Consider the following 12,126-nt stretch of genomic DNA (forward strand, 5'->3'; position numbering starts at 1 on the left):
TATAAGAATCTGCCACATGGGTAAAATTATAATTCTAGTTATCGTAAAGTCCGGGTCTGGCTCATGTGAGAGGAAGAGTTGTTGGTAGGCAGATAATATGATAGGTGCAAGATTTGTGTAGAGGCTATGTTTCCATTCTCTCAATTAGAGATGGGCACGAACAGAAAAAAAACCTGAACATCATGTTCATTGTTCATTGCCATCCACTAACACGGACTCACGAACAACCATGAACATGACCCTGTTCATGAACATGTTCGTGGTTGGCTGTTCATGGGGGCCAACAGGCTCTCCTCCAGCCATCATCCAAGTCAAGATCCCTACTGCACCACTCCCAGAAACCTTACCTGAGCAGGCAGCAGGAAAGGTACCAATAATAAATAATAGCTTGGCCCAGAGCCTGGCAGCAGACCTGGAACTTGAAGGGGTAGATCCCTATCTCACCACACACACGGAAAATTCAAGCTTCAATGCACTCTATCAAAATGCCAACAGCAACTGTCTTTTCACTGTCTGCAAAGCCAGCACATCCCTTGTAACAAATTTGGAGCTCCATACTTGAAAGGAAGACCTGCCTATCAAGCTAAATTGGGCTTAGATTGGGGTTTCCAGGGCCACAGCAGGAGTTCAGAGCCTAAGTTGCCAAGGGAATTGATTGCAGGTGCCAGACAGTCTGGCTTGACGAACAGCAACGAACAGCAACGAACAAGGCTTGCAATGACCACCTGTTCATTTAGAATGGGGCCTCATCTTGTTCATGAACAGCAGATTGGGCTGTTTGTGGATTTTTTTTGTTTGTATTGCTGTTTGTGCGCATCTCTACACTCAATACACTCTCAACCCTTGTAATTCTCTAAATCTAGTTAAATCTCAAAAATGTGATATTGTGAAAGAACATAAGAAGATAAGAAGAGCCCTGGTGGATGTGGCTAGTGGATCTAGTCCAGCCTCCAGTTTCACACAGTGACCAACCTGTTATTCTCTCATGCCTCCCTTAGTCTTGCTTTTTTGACTTTCCCCATCATCTTAGGTCATTTTCACAAATGGCTTAGCTGCAGATTCCTGAATCTTCGATTTTGCACCCCCCCCCAATGGATCTGTGAAAGATAGAGGTTGCAGATGGAACCAGAAGGTCAAGCAAGAACGATGCATATCTGATTTGAATAGCAAAGGCCATCTGTCCTTTAAGATGTCTGTTGGTTTATCATTTCCTTGTGTGTGCCTCATGTTCACTGAGAGTTTAACAGATCTGGAGAAGATACTGGAGGCGTGAGTGATAAGGGATGTGTGTATGTATATGATATTCAACTCATGTAGCATTGTCTTCTTTTAGGCCTAATTGTCAAGGATCTCATTTGTGCAATTAGAGCTGGCACAGAAATTAATGGATGGAAACGAACAAATTTAGATTACTAAGATGGACACAGCAGTTTAGGGGCTGCAGTTTGATGGTATCAACAAGCAAACATCACATCTGGCAGGCAGAAGACAGAACCATCCACAGCAGAGCTTTGGTTTGGGGCGTTGTCTCATACACAGCTTGTACTTAGAATTGCATACATTAAAAAGCAAGAGAGGTGCCTTTGAACCCTTCTCATGATGTTTAAATGATTGTGAATGTGGTGGAGGAAAAAGACAAGAGACATATAACAGCAGAGGCCAGAAATAAGGTTACGACCTATGCAAAAAAGTTTTCTGTGTGGAGGGAACATTATGTCTGCCCCCAAGTCCAGTCTGAAGCTCTATTGTTCAGAGGCAGATTTCCTAGCTTAGCGAGGCCTAGGACTTACACTGGCCTGTTGTTAGGTTCAGGAAAAACAAATACTGTTTACTGCAGATCTTCTTTGTAGGTTGGCAGGTGTGGAGTCCACTTGCAGTAGGTCTTGGGGGGGAAACATAATTATCTCCCCCCATAATTGTCAAAATTGCTGTTAATGTCTGCTTTGCAATCAATTGTCTGGATCCACTTGCAAGGACAATAACAACAGCATTGAACAAATGATGTAAGAACACCACTTGCTCATAAGAACTGCATCTGGGGATAGAGAAAGCTCTGTCCCTCTTTTCCAGGCTCCTTCCCAGTATATTTTCTTCAGCTGCTTTACCAATACAAACTTTCATTTTAAAAATCATAACTGTGTATAACATTTGTATCTGATGAAGAGAGCTTTGACCCTTGAAAGCTTCTGCCCTGAAAATCTTGTCAGTCTTTAAGCTGCTACTGGACTCAAATCTTGCTCTTCTACTGCAGACCAAATGTGTTCCCACCTGCAACTGAGTATCGTATGGTAACTCATCCCTTCCCCTTTCCTAATTACTCCCGTTTCTTTTTTTCTTTTTAATCTGAAAAAATCTTGACCATGCAAGATATATAATACCGTCTTATTGCAATATGAGTGACACTCCTTTGAATTAAACCATTGCAATATATTTCATACTGGCTATTTTCCAGCCTGCTTCCCCTGTTTGAAAATTTTAAAAGATCTTAACGTTTTCCTTTTTATATTTTTGTTTTGCACACCAACATAGTGCTGTTAGTCAAGAAAAGACCCTTAAAAAGTTGTCCATTCAGTAAACTCACGGAGCCTTTTGCCATGTGGGGAAGGCTGTGCTGAAATTCTTGCCAGATAATCTGAAAGATGCAAATATAGGCATCTGTATTCGCAAGTGATTTTTAATCAGCAGGATGGTTGTGTTGCTGATGTTTCTGCTAGTGCTTCTCTGCCTTATACCATGCAAGATGCATTCCATTAATTGCAGCATATGTGATGACCTCCTTCCTATCCCCCACAACTTTTATCATCCTGGGGATCTTCATATTGGAGGTATTGCCGTTCAAGTTCTTTTCATGAACAACCCTCCCCATTTCAAGGAACACCCCCTGCGTATGTTGATTGATGAACCCGTGTAAGCACATCCTTTTTTCTTTTGTTAATCTGCTCTGATCAATGTTGCTAAAACAGAATCAGTGAGCCGTGCAGTGTCTAAGTAACTAGTGATTTACACTTCAGTGAGAAAGACAGCATTCCAGGAGACACTGGGTTGTTAATTTGCTTGACTTTGACTGCCAGAAGTGAGGAGAAGGGGTATAAGGAGCCAAAAACATACTCTGTGTGGTTTCACACATGCTAGATAATGCAGTTTCAATACACTTTAGCAATCATTTGCAACCAGATTTTCCTGTTCTGGCAAGTGATCACTAAAGTGCATGGGAAGTGCTTTGTCCAATGTGTGCAAAAGCAACCTTTGTGTCAAATGATGTTGTGGACTTAGGGCCAAGCTACACATGACGAATGACACTTGAACGGCAAGTGGATTGAGTGGAGGGCAAGTGAACAGGGAGAAATACACTTGCTGTTCAAGTGTCATTCGTCATGTGTAGCTTGGCCCTCAGATGTGCACCAGGTTATGGTTACTAAAATAATTCTCCTCTGCTTTTCACATTCTATTATGAATCCCAATCCTTAAATTCAAAGTTTTACATATCTATTCTGTACTGTAAGAAAGTTAACCTTGGCCGATTCCAGACGACTAACCTGAAGGCGCTGCATGCCGCCATGTTCCGGATCGCGATGGGGAAAACGCGAAATATCGCGTTTTCTTGCGCGAGTTTGGTGCGACGTCGTGCCAAACTCGCGCGAGAAAACACAATATTTCACGTTTTCCCCATCGCAATCCGGAACATGGCGGCATGCAGAGCCTTCAGGTTAGTCGTCTGGAATCGGCCCTTGATTTTTCCTGTTTACACCAGTTTCTCTTTCCTAGCACATAATTTTTCCTACAAAAAGTATGAATTTTTCAATATGAGATCTGAATCAGTTGTGTAAAAGTGGCATAAAAACAGCATGGGTGTAGCAATGACATCTAATTTATACAAACATATGGTGAAATAGTATGCAACCATAATTGGTTTGGTGTGTATAAAATGAGTGAAACAGAGTAATCAACATCTGAAATCAATGATATAAACTAAAATTGATGTCAATCTCATTCTGAGATTTCCCCCAAGGCACAAAAAGGGGGAAAAGAAAAGGAAGCTAGCTTGCTCCTGTGCCCTTAAAATCCATAACAATTCTATAGACAGTTTCTCATGATAGGCAGTCAAACATTATTACTGGTAGTTATGCAGGTCAAATACTTGTTTAAAAGAGAGCAAAGAAATCATTTTAAAAATTTGAAATTCAGTTGGAAGCAAGAAGGCAGCAAGCGCTATTCTAGTTGTAACTTTCTTTGCAGGTCATTAACAAAGTACTATCAGCACATTTTGGCCTTGGCATTTGCTGTAAAAGAGATCAATGAGAATGCCAACATCTTACCAAACACCAGTTTGGGTTTCTACATCATCAACAGCATAAACCTTGGAAGGATGACTTATAAGGCCACTCTAAGTTTGCTTTCTGCACAACAGACACTAATCCCCAACTTCAGTTGTAAATCCCAGAAGCAGCTTGTAGCGGTCATTGGAGGACTTTTGTCTGATATCTCTGCTGATATGGCCACCATTTTGAACATCTACAAGACTCCACAGGTATGCTGTATGCATGGGAGAATGAAGACTTTTCAGCCATAACATATCCTTTCATATTCTCTTTTTAACCCTCTGAAAATAACTACACATTTTCTTTCAGCTCACGCATGGATCGTTTTCCCGAGTACGGGATGAGAATCACCAATTCCCTTTCTTGTACCAGATGGTACCTAATGAAGCCCATCAGTACAGGGGAGTTGTCCGGTTACTTCACCATTTTCGATGGACTTGGATTGGTCTCCTGGCTATGGATGATGACAATGGAGATACATTTTTGCAAAGAATGATGCCAATACTCTCGGAGAATAACATTTGTTTTGCATTCACGTTAAGATTACCCCAAACATCTTATATGGGAGATATGATAGATTTGTTTTTAATGCAGTGGGAAAAATATACAGATCTCATGGACACAAAAGCCAATGTATGTTTTGTATATGCAGAAGTTCCTGCTATTCTGGTTTTAAGAATAATGCTTTTTCAGGCACCCATGTTTTCTTTACCTCCAGTAGGTAAAGTGTGGATTGTTACATCTCACTGGGACTTTGAATCCGTCTCTATCCAGGGAATTTGGGATATAAGCAGTTTCCATGGTGCCTTATCTATTACCATTCATTCCAACCAGCCCCCAGGATTCCAAAATTTCCTTCAGCTCATAAGACCTTCCTGGTCTGAAAGAGACGGTTTTATTCAGAACTTCTGGGAACAGGTATTCAGCTGTTCCTTGAAAATATCTAATGAGCAGGAGGACAATCAAAGGTCCTGCACTGGTGGGGAGAGGCTGGGGACCCTTCCGAGTACTTTGTTCGAAATGAGTATGACTGGCCACAGCTACAATGTATACAATGCTGTCTATGCTGTGGCACACGCTTTGCATGATATCCATATTTTTAGATCCCAGTATAGAAGAATGATAAAAGGAAGACACCTGGACTTCCAGAACATAAAGACATGGCAGGTATTTACCAAATGTATGTGCTCCCATATCCTATCTGTTGCTTTATGTAGGACCATACTGTGTAGCCCTATGTTGTCTAATGTCAGTCCTAGAATTGCTTATGCTCTGTTTTAGCATTTCTTCTACTCTTAATTGGATTCTTGCTAATGCTATGTCTCTGTAAACTTGCATTTATTTATCCTATCATGTTTATTGAAATGTCCTTGATATTGACTGTGCAAATCTCTGTAATCTGCCTTGATTCTTAGTGAGAATGGTGGAGTATAAATGACAAAAATAAATAAATACACAAACAAATAAATTGTCATTTAAACAATTCATCAGATAATTCAGAAATGAATGCAACTGTTCTCCTTAAGTCAAATTAAGCAAATGCTTAAAAATCATGTTACTTCAGCTTTGCAAATCCATTATTTACAAGCACACAACAAATGCTTGCAAATAATGTCTTTGAAATGCATGCATGCATACACACAAATCTGTTTATATATTCTGAAGCAGGTGAATCTAAATCAAAGTAAGTTGAGACTTTGTAACGGGTTCAAAGAGTTCAATACCTAATTGTCTCCTCTGTTTTCTTTTCTCAATCCAGTTCCATAACTTTTTAAGGCGTGTTTTGTTCAATAATAGTGCCGGAGACACTATGCGTTTTGATAAAAATGGGGAATTAGTTGCAGTTTTTGATGTTACTAATTGGGTAACTTTCTCAAATGGGTCATTTGTTAGAGTAAAAGTTGGAAGATTGGATCCTCAGGCTCCTTCAGGCAAACAGCTTACCATTAATGATGATCAAGTTGTGTGGCATAGAAGCTTTAATCAGGTAAGATGTAGCTACAGGTACTTAATCTTCTAAACTTGGTTTAGATTTTTTCCTTACAAAATGAAGAATTAAAATGAATGCACATTTGTTCCCTTTTGTCCCTGCACAATTGGAGGCACACTTTATATAACCAGCATTGGACAGAATGTATTGCTTGGTTTTGGCACTTGCACAGTCAATGGATTCTACTCAAGAAGAGAGCAGAAGAGCAGATCCCAAGCTTAGCTAGGTTCATGGACAGACAACAAAGGCACCCTGAAATAATAAGTCAACAATCTCTCATTCTCTCTCTTTTGCATTGTGAAATTTAATGTCAGAGGCAATAGCAGGAAATGAATTGGGAGTAGAGATGGGCACAAACCAGAAAAAAAATGAACCATGTGGTTCATGGTTCATCAAATTTCACGCACCACGAAACACGAACTTTCACAAACTTGCCCCTGGTTCACAAACCGGTCCATTTGGTTCATGAAAACATCACATCCAGGTCAGAAAATCGTCACTTCTGGATCAGCAGAAGGTCTGCAGGAAGTCCATCCCCTGTTGCCTAGGAAACTGATTGATTGGCACCAGGCTGTCTGCAGTGACAAACCAAAAAACGAACCCAACGAACCAGCCTAAAGTTTGTTTGGGATCGTCATGAATTTTGGTTCGTACTTATCTCTAACTGGGAGGGCAACTTCTAGCAGAAAGAATTATAATCATGTAAATGGACATATCGAAACAGCTTTCTGAATGATCATCTCATGATTTCTGACCAGCAAGTGGAATGTCTTTGAACATAACCAGTTGACATCATTGTCATCTGTTCTCCTAAAGATTGAAATTGACCAGATGCTGATCAACAATCATCAATGTTACAAGCAGGGAGGTGGGATGTGAAAGTTTATTGCTGTAGTTTGTCGTTTGAACACAGACAGAGGCGATGCTGGTTAATAAACTGTGAGTATTAAATGTGGCTATACTGTCTCTAATCCAGTGCACGGGATGTGCATTGGAGTATTCATTCACCTTCTTGGGAAGGACTCTGTGAAGAGTCTTGGGAGTCATATTGGACTCAACTCTCTTATTAGAGGAACTCAGTAGACACTCAGATGTTGTGGGAAAGTCTTCCAGAGTACATTACTGGATCCATGTCCCTTCTGCAGGGCTTTTGATTCATAGGATGAACTTTAACACTCTACATTTGAAGGGCACATTCATGTATCAAAGTATTGCTGGCTGTTTTAATTGCTTTAATTGTTATGCTTATGTTTTTATGATGTATTCTTTTATTGTTGTTACCTACTTTGGCTCCCAGTTTTCAATGTGACAAGCTGGTTTCAAATAGTTTACTTAAATCTTCCTTCCTTCCTTCCTTCCTTCCTTCCTTCCTTCCTTCCTTCCTTCCTTCCTTCCTTCCTTCCTTCCTTCCTTCCTTAATGAAAGAAACAACAACAAAAAATTGAAATCAGAATTGTCTCCTTGACCTGCACTTTCACACTATCCCAGGAAAGATGACACTTAATTCACAACCTTAAAACTTCACCTAGAAACAGCTACATCCTAATATTTTCACTTGTTTGTTAATGTCCAAACTTGGCCAAATAAGCTCCATTTAAAACTAATGTAATGTATTCCAACTTTAATTGTCATAAAATGACACAGCATCCTCTTTATTTCATGAACTTCTGAGCACAGAGAGGACCGTTGTTCATTCCCAAAGCACAGATATCATCTAAAAAATGTAAATATTCTGTAAAGGAAACCAATTAGAACACCAGAATTTTAAAAATGTGCAACATTTGTAATTTAAATATTTATTTAAGAAATTTAAACAAATACTACATTTTTCATTTCTCACAAAACAATAATATATTAATTTAATAAAACAATTATACACAACAATTTTACATATACACATATATGACAAAGAATTACAATAATGAATAACAAATAACCAATTAAATTAGCAGAATTTGAGTCCAATGGCACTTTAGAGACTAACAGGATTTTCAGGGTATAAGTTTGAGATGCAGAAGGGAGCTTTGACTCTTGAATGCTTATACCTTGAAAATCTTGTTAGTCTCTGAGGTTCTACTAGACTCGGATCCTGCTGTTCTACTGCAGACAAACATGGCTAGCTACTTAAAACTAACAATTAAAGTACAAATATTAACAAATAAAAATTAATAATGGTGATGAAAGAGGAAAAAAATCACATGTGGAAGGAATGCTGCTTTATATAATACACTGATTGTTCTACCATTAGGAGTTTAAACAATTATTTTTCTTCTACTCTTGAATAACCTACATGTATACATTTCTTAAGGTTTATTGACATGGGGGAATTGTCCAATTGTTTCCATTACAAATATCACAAAGGATGTTCTGAAGATAATTCAGGCCAGGATGGTCCAATTCCCTTCATTGTTGGCACTGCAACTCCCATTGTCACCATACAGTTCGTTGATGTTCATTTTCTTCCTGTTTATGGACAGGTGCTGCCCCTTTCTGAGTGCAATGACCACTGTCGTCCTGGTTTCAGCAGGCAAAAGAAGGAGGGAGAGAAATTTTGCTGCTATGATTGTGTTCCATGTTCTGAAGGAATGATCTCTGAGCTAATGGGTATGAGACATAATATATAGACAATATTACTCACACCCCATAACAGTCCATAATCAACATAAATAATAAGATAGTACCAAAAATATATGAGAGCTGTTGTAGCATAGTGGTTAAGTGGTTGGGTTGCAAATCAGCACTCTGCTGGTTTGACTCCCACTACTGCCATGAGTTCATAGATGGCCATTCTTCTCAGCCCCAGCTACACAGCTGTAGTTTGGAGATAAAAACCACAACTATGTTCACTGCTCTGAGTGAGCCATTAATCTGTCTAGAAGAGCGTGTTTTTGTTGTTGTTGTTATCTAGAAGGGACAGGAAAACTGGTATTTTCATTGGTTAGTGCAATATCCAAGCATAAATTTCTTTTGAAACAATCCCTTATTGGCCAGTTCGATTAGTGCAATATCCAAGCATAAATTTCTTTTGAAACGATCCCTTATTGGCCAGTTTGGTGCAGTGGTTAGGAGCGCGGGACTCTAACCTGGAGAGCCGGGTTTGATTCCCCACTCCTCTACTTGAAGCCAGCTGGGTGGCCTTGGGCTAGTCACAGTTCTCTGGAGCTCTCTCAGCCCCACCCACCTCACAGGGTGTTTTTTGTGGGGATAATAATAGCATACTTTGTAAACCGCTCTGAGTGGGCATTAAGTTGTCCTGAAGGGTGGTATATAAATCGAATGTTGTTGTTGTTGTTGTTGTTGTGTTGTATTCACAAAGATTAGATAAAGTAGCATCATTGGATTGACAAGCTAAAGTAGCTCTGCTCTGTAAGCACATACTGGTAGAGACAACGTGAGTGAGCAGCAGTATTGCCAAAAAAGAAAGATTAGAGTCAAGTAGCACTTCAAAGACAACATCTCTAGGGTATATGGTATCTGGCGAAGAGAACTTTGATTCTTAAAAGCTTGTATCTTGGAAATCTTGTTGGTCTTTAAGGTGCTACTAGACTAGAGATGGGCATGGGGAAAAAACCCACAAAGCAGGCGGTTCGTGAGTTTCACGAACCACGAACCTTGGAACTGGACCAGTTACGAACCAGTTCGTGGTTTGTGAGGTTTAAATGCCCCTTTCCGGCATTAACAGCAGCAGCATTTAACAGTTTAAAGGGCCCTTTCCTGCCTTGCAAGTGGCAGATCCCTTTAAACTATCAGCTGACAGGCAGCAGGGCCCTTTAAACTGCCCACACCCCAGCCCCTCCTACCCCCATACTCCCCTACCCCCAGCCCCAGCCCCACACTTACCTTCCCTTTGGTGTGGCATCCTTTCTCTCCTCCCAGGAGGGGTGGGAAGGCTGTTTTCGGCCTCTTCAGCATCTTCTATTGCCCTGGGTGGCTGTTTTCAGGCTCTCGGCATAAGAGGCGTTTCTGCCTCTTCCGCCAAAACAGCCTCCTCCGCTGCCCTGCAGGCCCCCAGGGCAGTAGAAGAGGCCAAAAACAGCCTTCCCACCCCTCCCAGGAGGAGAGGAAGGATGCCACACAGCAGGGGAAGGTAAGTGTGGTGCTGGGGCTGGGGCTGGGGCTGACGCTGGCGCTAGGTGGGGGGTAGGAGGTAGGGAGCAGGTGTTTGGGCTGTTTAAAGGGACCTGCTGCGGCCCTTGCAAGTCCCTTAAAGTGGCAGTTTAAACTGCTGCTGTAAATACGACCCAATGAACCAGTATACAATTCATGGAAGTTCCATGAAAAGGAGCTTCCACAAACCCTCATTTATGACCTGATTCGTGGGTTTTTTGGGTCATATTTAGGTTTGTGCCCATCTCTATCCTGGACTCAAACTCAGCTCCTCTACTGTAGATCAACATAGCTACCCATCTGAAAGTAGCATAATTTTCTCTTGTATGGTGCCAAGACTCTAGAACTCTCTCTGCATAAAGGGTGGCTTGGTGCCAAACTGGGAGACTGGCTAAAGTGAGACCTATATGAGTACTTACTGGTGCGCAACTTTACACTTACTAATTCTATACTCTTCACTAGCTCAGTGTGCAAAGTCATTTGGATGAGCATTGCCTGTTTCCATTACATGTTTATCAGATATTGAAATATTGAATTGGCATTCCTTTGTTTTCAGATACGAATGCCTGCATCAAATGTCCAGAAGATCAGTATCCCAGCAAGGGCCGCAATCAATGCATTCCCAAGCGTATAACATTCCTTTCTTATCAAGAACCATTAGGAGCCATCTTAGCCACCTTAGCTATTTCTTTAGCCCTGATCACAGTATTTATTTTTGGGATCTTTGTGAGACACAGAGACACTCCCATAGCCAGAGCCAACAACCACGGCCTCACCTACATTCTCCTCGTCTCCCTCTTTCTTTGCTTTCTCTGCTCTTTGCTCTTCATTGGACAGCCTGGAAAAATGACCTGCCTTCTGCGTCAAATGGCTTTTGGCATTGTCTTCTCTGTGGCACTTTCCAGTGTGTTGTCCAAAACCATCACTGTGGTTCTGGCATTTATAGCCACCAAACCAGGATCCACGGTGAGGAAGTGGATGGGGAAAAGACCAGCAAATTCGATCGTCCTTTCCTGCTCTTTTATTCAAGGAGGCATTTGTGTTTTCTGGCTGAGTATTTCAGCACCGTATCCAGACACAGACATGAAATCATTGAAGGGGGAAATTGTATTAGAATGCAATGAGGGCTCAGTTCTCATGTTTTACTGCGTCCTGGGCTATATGGGCTTCTTGGCCCTTGTTAGCTTTATGGTGGCTTTCCTGGCCAGGAAGTTACCTGACAGTTTCAATGAAGCCAAATTTATCACTTTCAGCATGTTGGTCTTTTGCAGTGTTTGGCTGTCCTTTGTTCCGTCCTACTTGAGCGCCAAAGGGAAATTCATGGTGGCCGTGGAGATCTTCTCCATCTTATCTTCCAGCGCTGGCTTACTGGGTTGTATTTTTCTCCCTAAATGCTACATCATTATGATGAAGCCTGACCTTAACAACAGAAACCAGATGTTAAGGAGAAAAAAGTGAACAAACAGATGCCACCCATGTAATTTCCTCCTATGTCTGTTTCCTTGTCGGTGTAGTAAAGACTTACCACACCTCTCAGGAACATTTATTTCCTAAAATTTCTTTGTAAGATTTCCTCACAGCTGAAGTAGTTTGAATATGTTACATTTCTTTATTCTTTATCTTCTTCTATAGAATACCCCCCCCCAAAAAAAGGGTTGTCAAGTGTTAAGCTTCAAAAGAATGGCTGAGGAAAAAAATTTACTTGATATG

The 12,126-nt window shown here is 40.9% G+C and overlaps 1 protein-coding gene across 1 annotated transcript; it reads left to right on the top strand.

Moving 5' to 3' along the window:
* Positions 1–1,189: 1,189 nt before the first annotated feature.
* Positions 1,190–11,874, top strand: LOC129339731 (vomeronasal type-2 receptor 26-like). The gene is made up of 6 exons (XM_054994313.1): positions 1,190–1,269; positions 4,237–4,528; positions 4,629–5,486; positions 6,079–6,306; positions 8,751–8,913; positions 10,973–11,874. Exons 1-6 carry the CDS (start codon positions 1,190–1,192, stop codon positions 11,872–11,874), a joined length of 2,523 nt encoding a protein of 840 aa, XP_054850288.1.
* Positions 11,875–12,126: the final 252 nt, after the last annotated feature.

This window comes from Eublepharis macularius, chromosome 12 (genome assembly GCF_028583425.1).
Source record: "Eublepharis macularius isolate TG4126 chromosome 12, MPM_Emac_v1.0, whole genome shotgun sequence".
Classification (NCBI taxonomy): domain Eukaryota; kingdom Metazoa; phylum Chordata; class Lepidosauria; order Squamata; family Eublepharidae; genus Eublepharis; species Eublepharis macularius.

Bases quoted from the DNA above. Each gene is read 5' to 3' on its own strand.
- LOC129339731 (XM_054994313.1), top strand. From the start codon at position 1,190: ATGTCTGTTGGTTTATCATTTCCTTGTGTGTGCCTCATGTTCACTGAG. The intron at 6,307-8,750 runs GTAAGATGTAGC...GTCACCATACAG, and splicing joins GGCATAGAAGCTTTAATCAG to TTCGTTGATGTTCATTTTCT. The intron at 8,914-10,972 runs GTATGAGACATA...CTTTGTTTTCAG, and splicing joins AATGATCTCTGAGCTAATGG to ATACGAATGCCTGCATCAAA.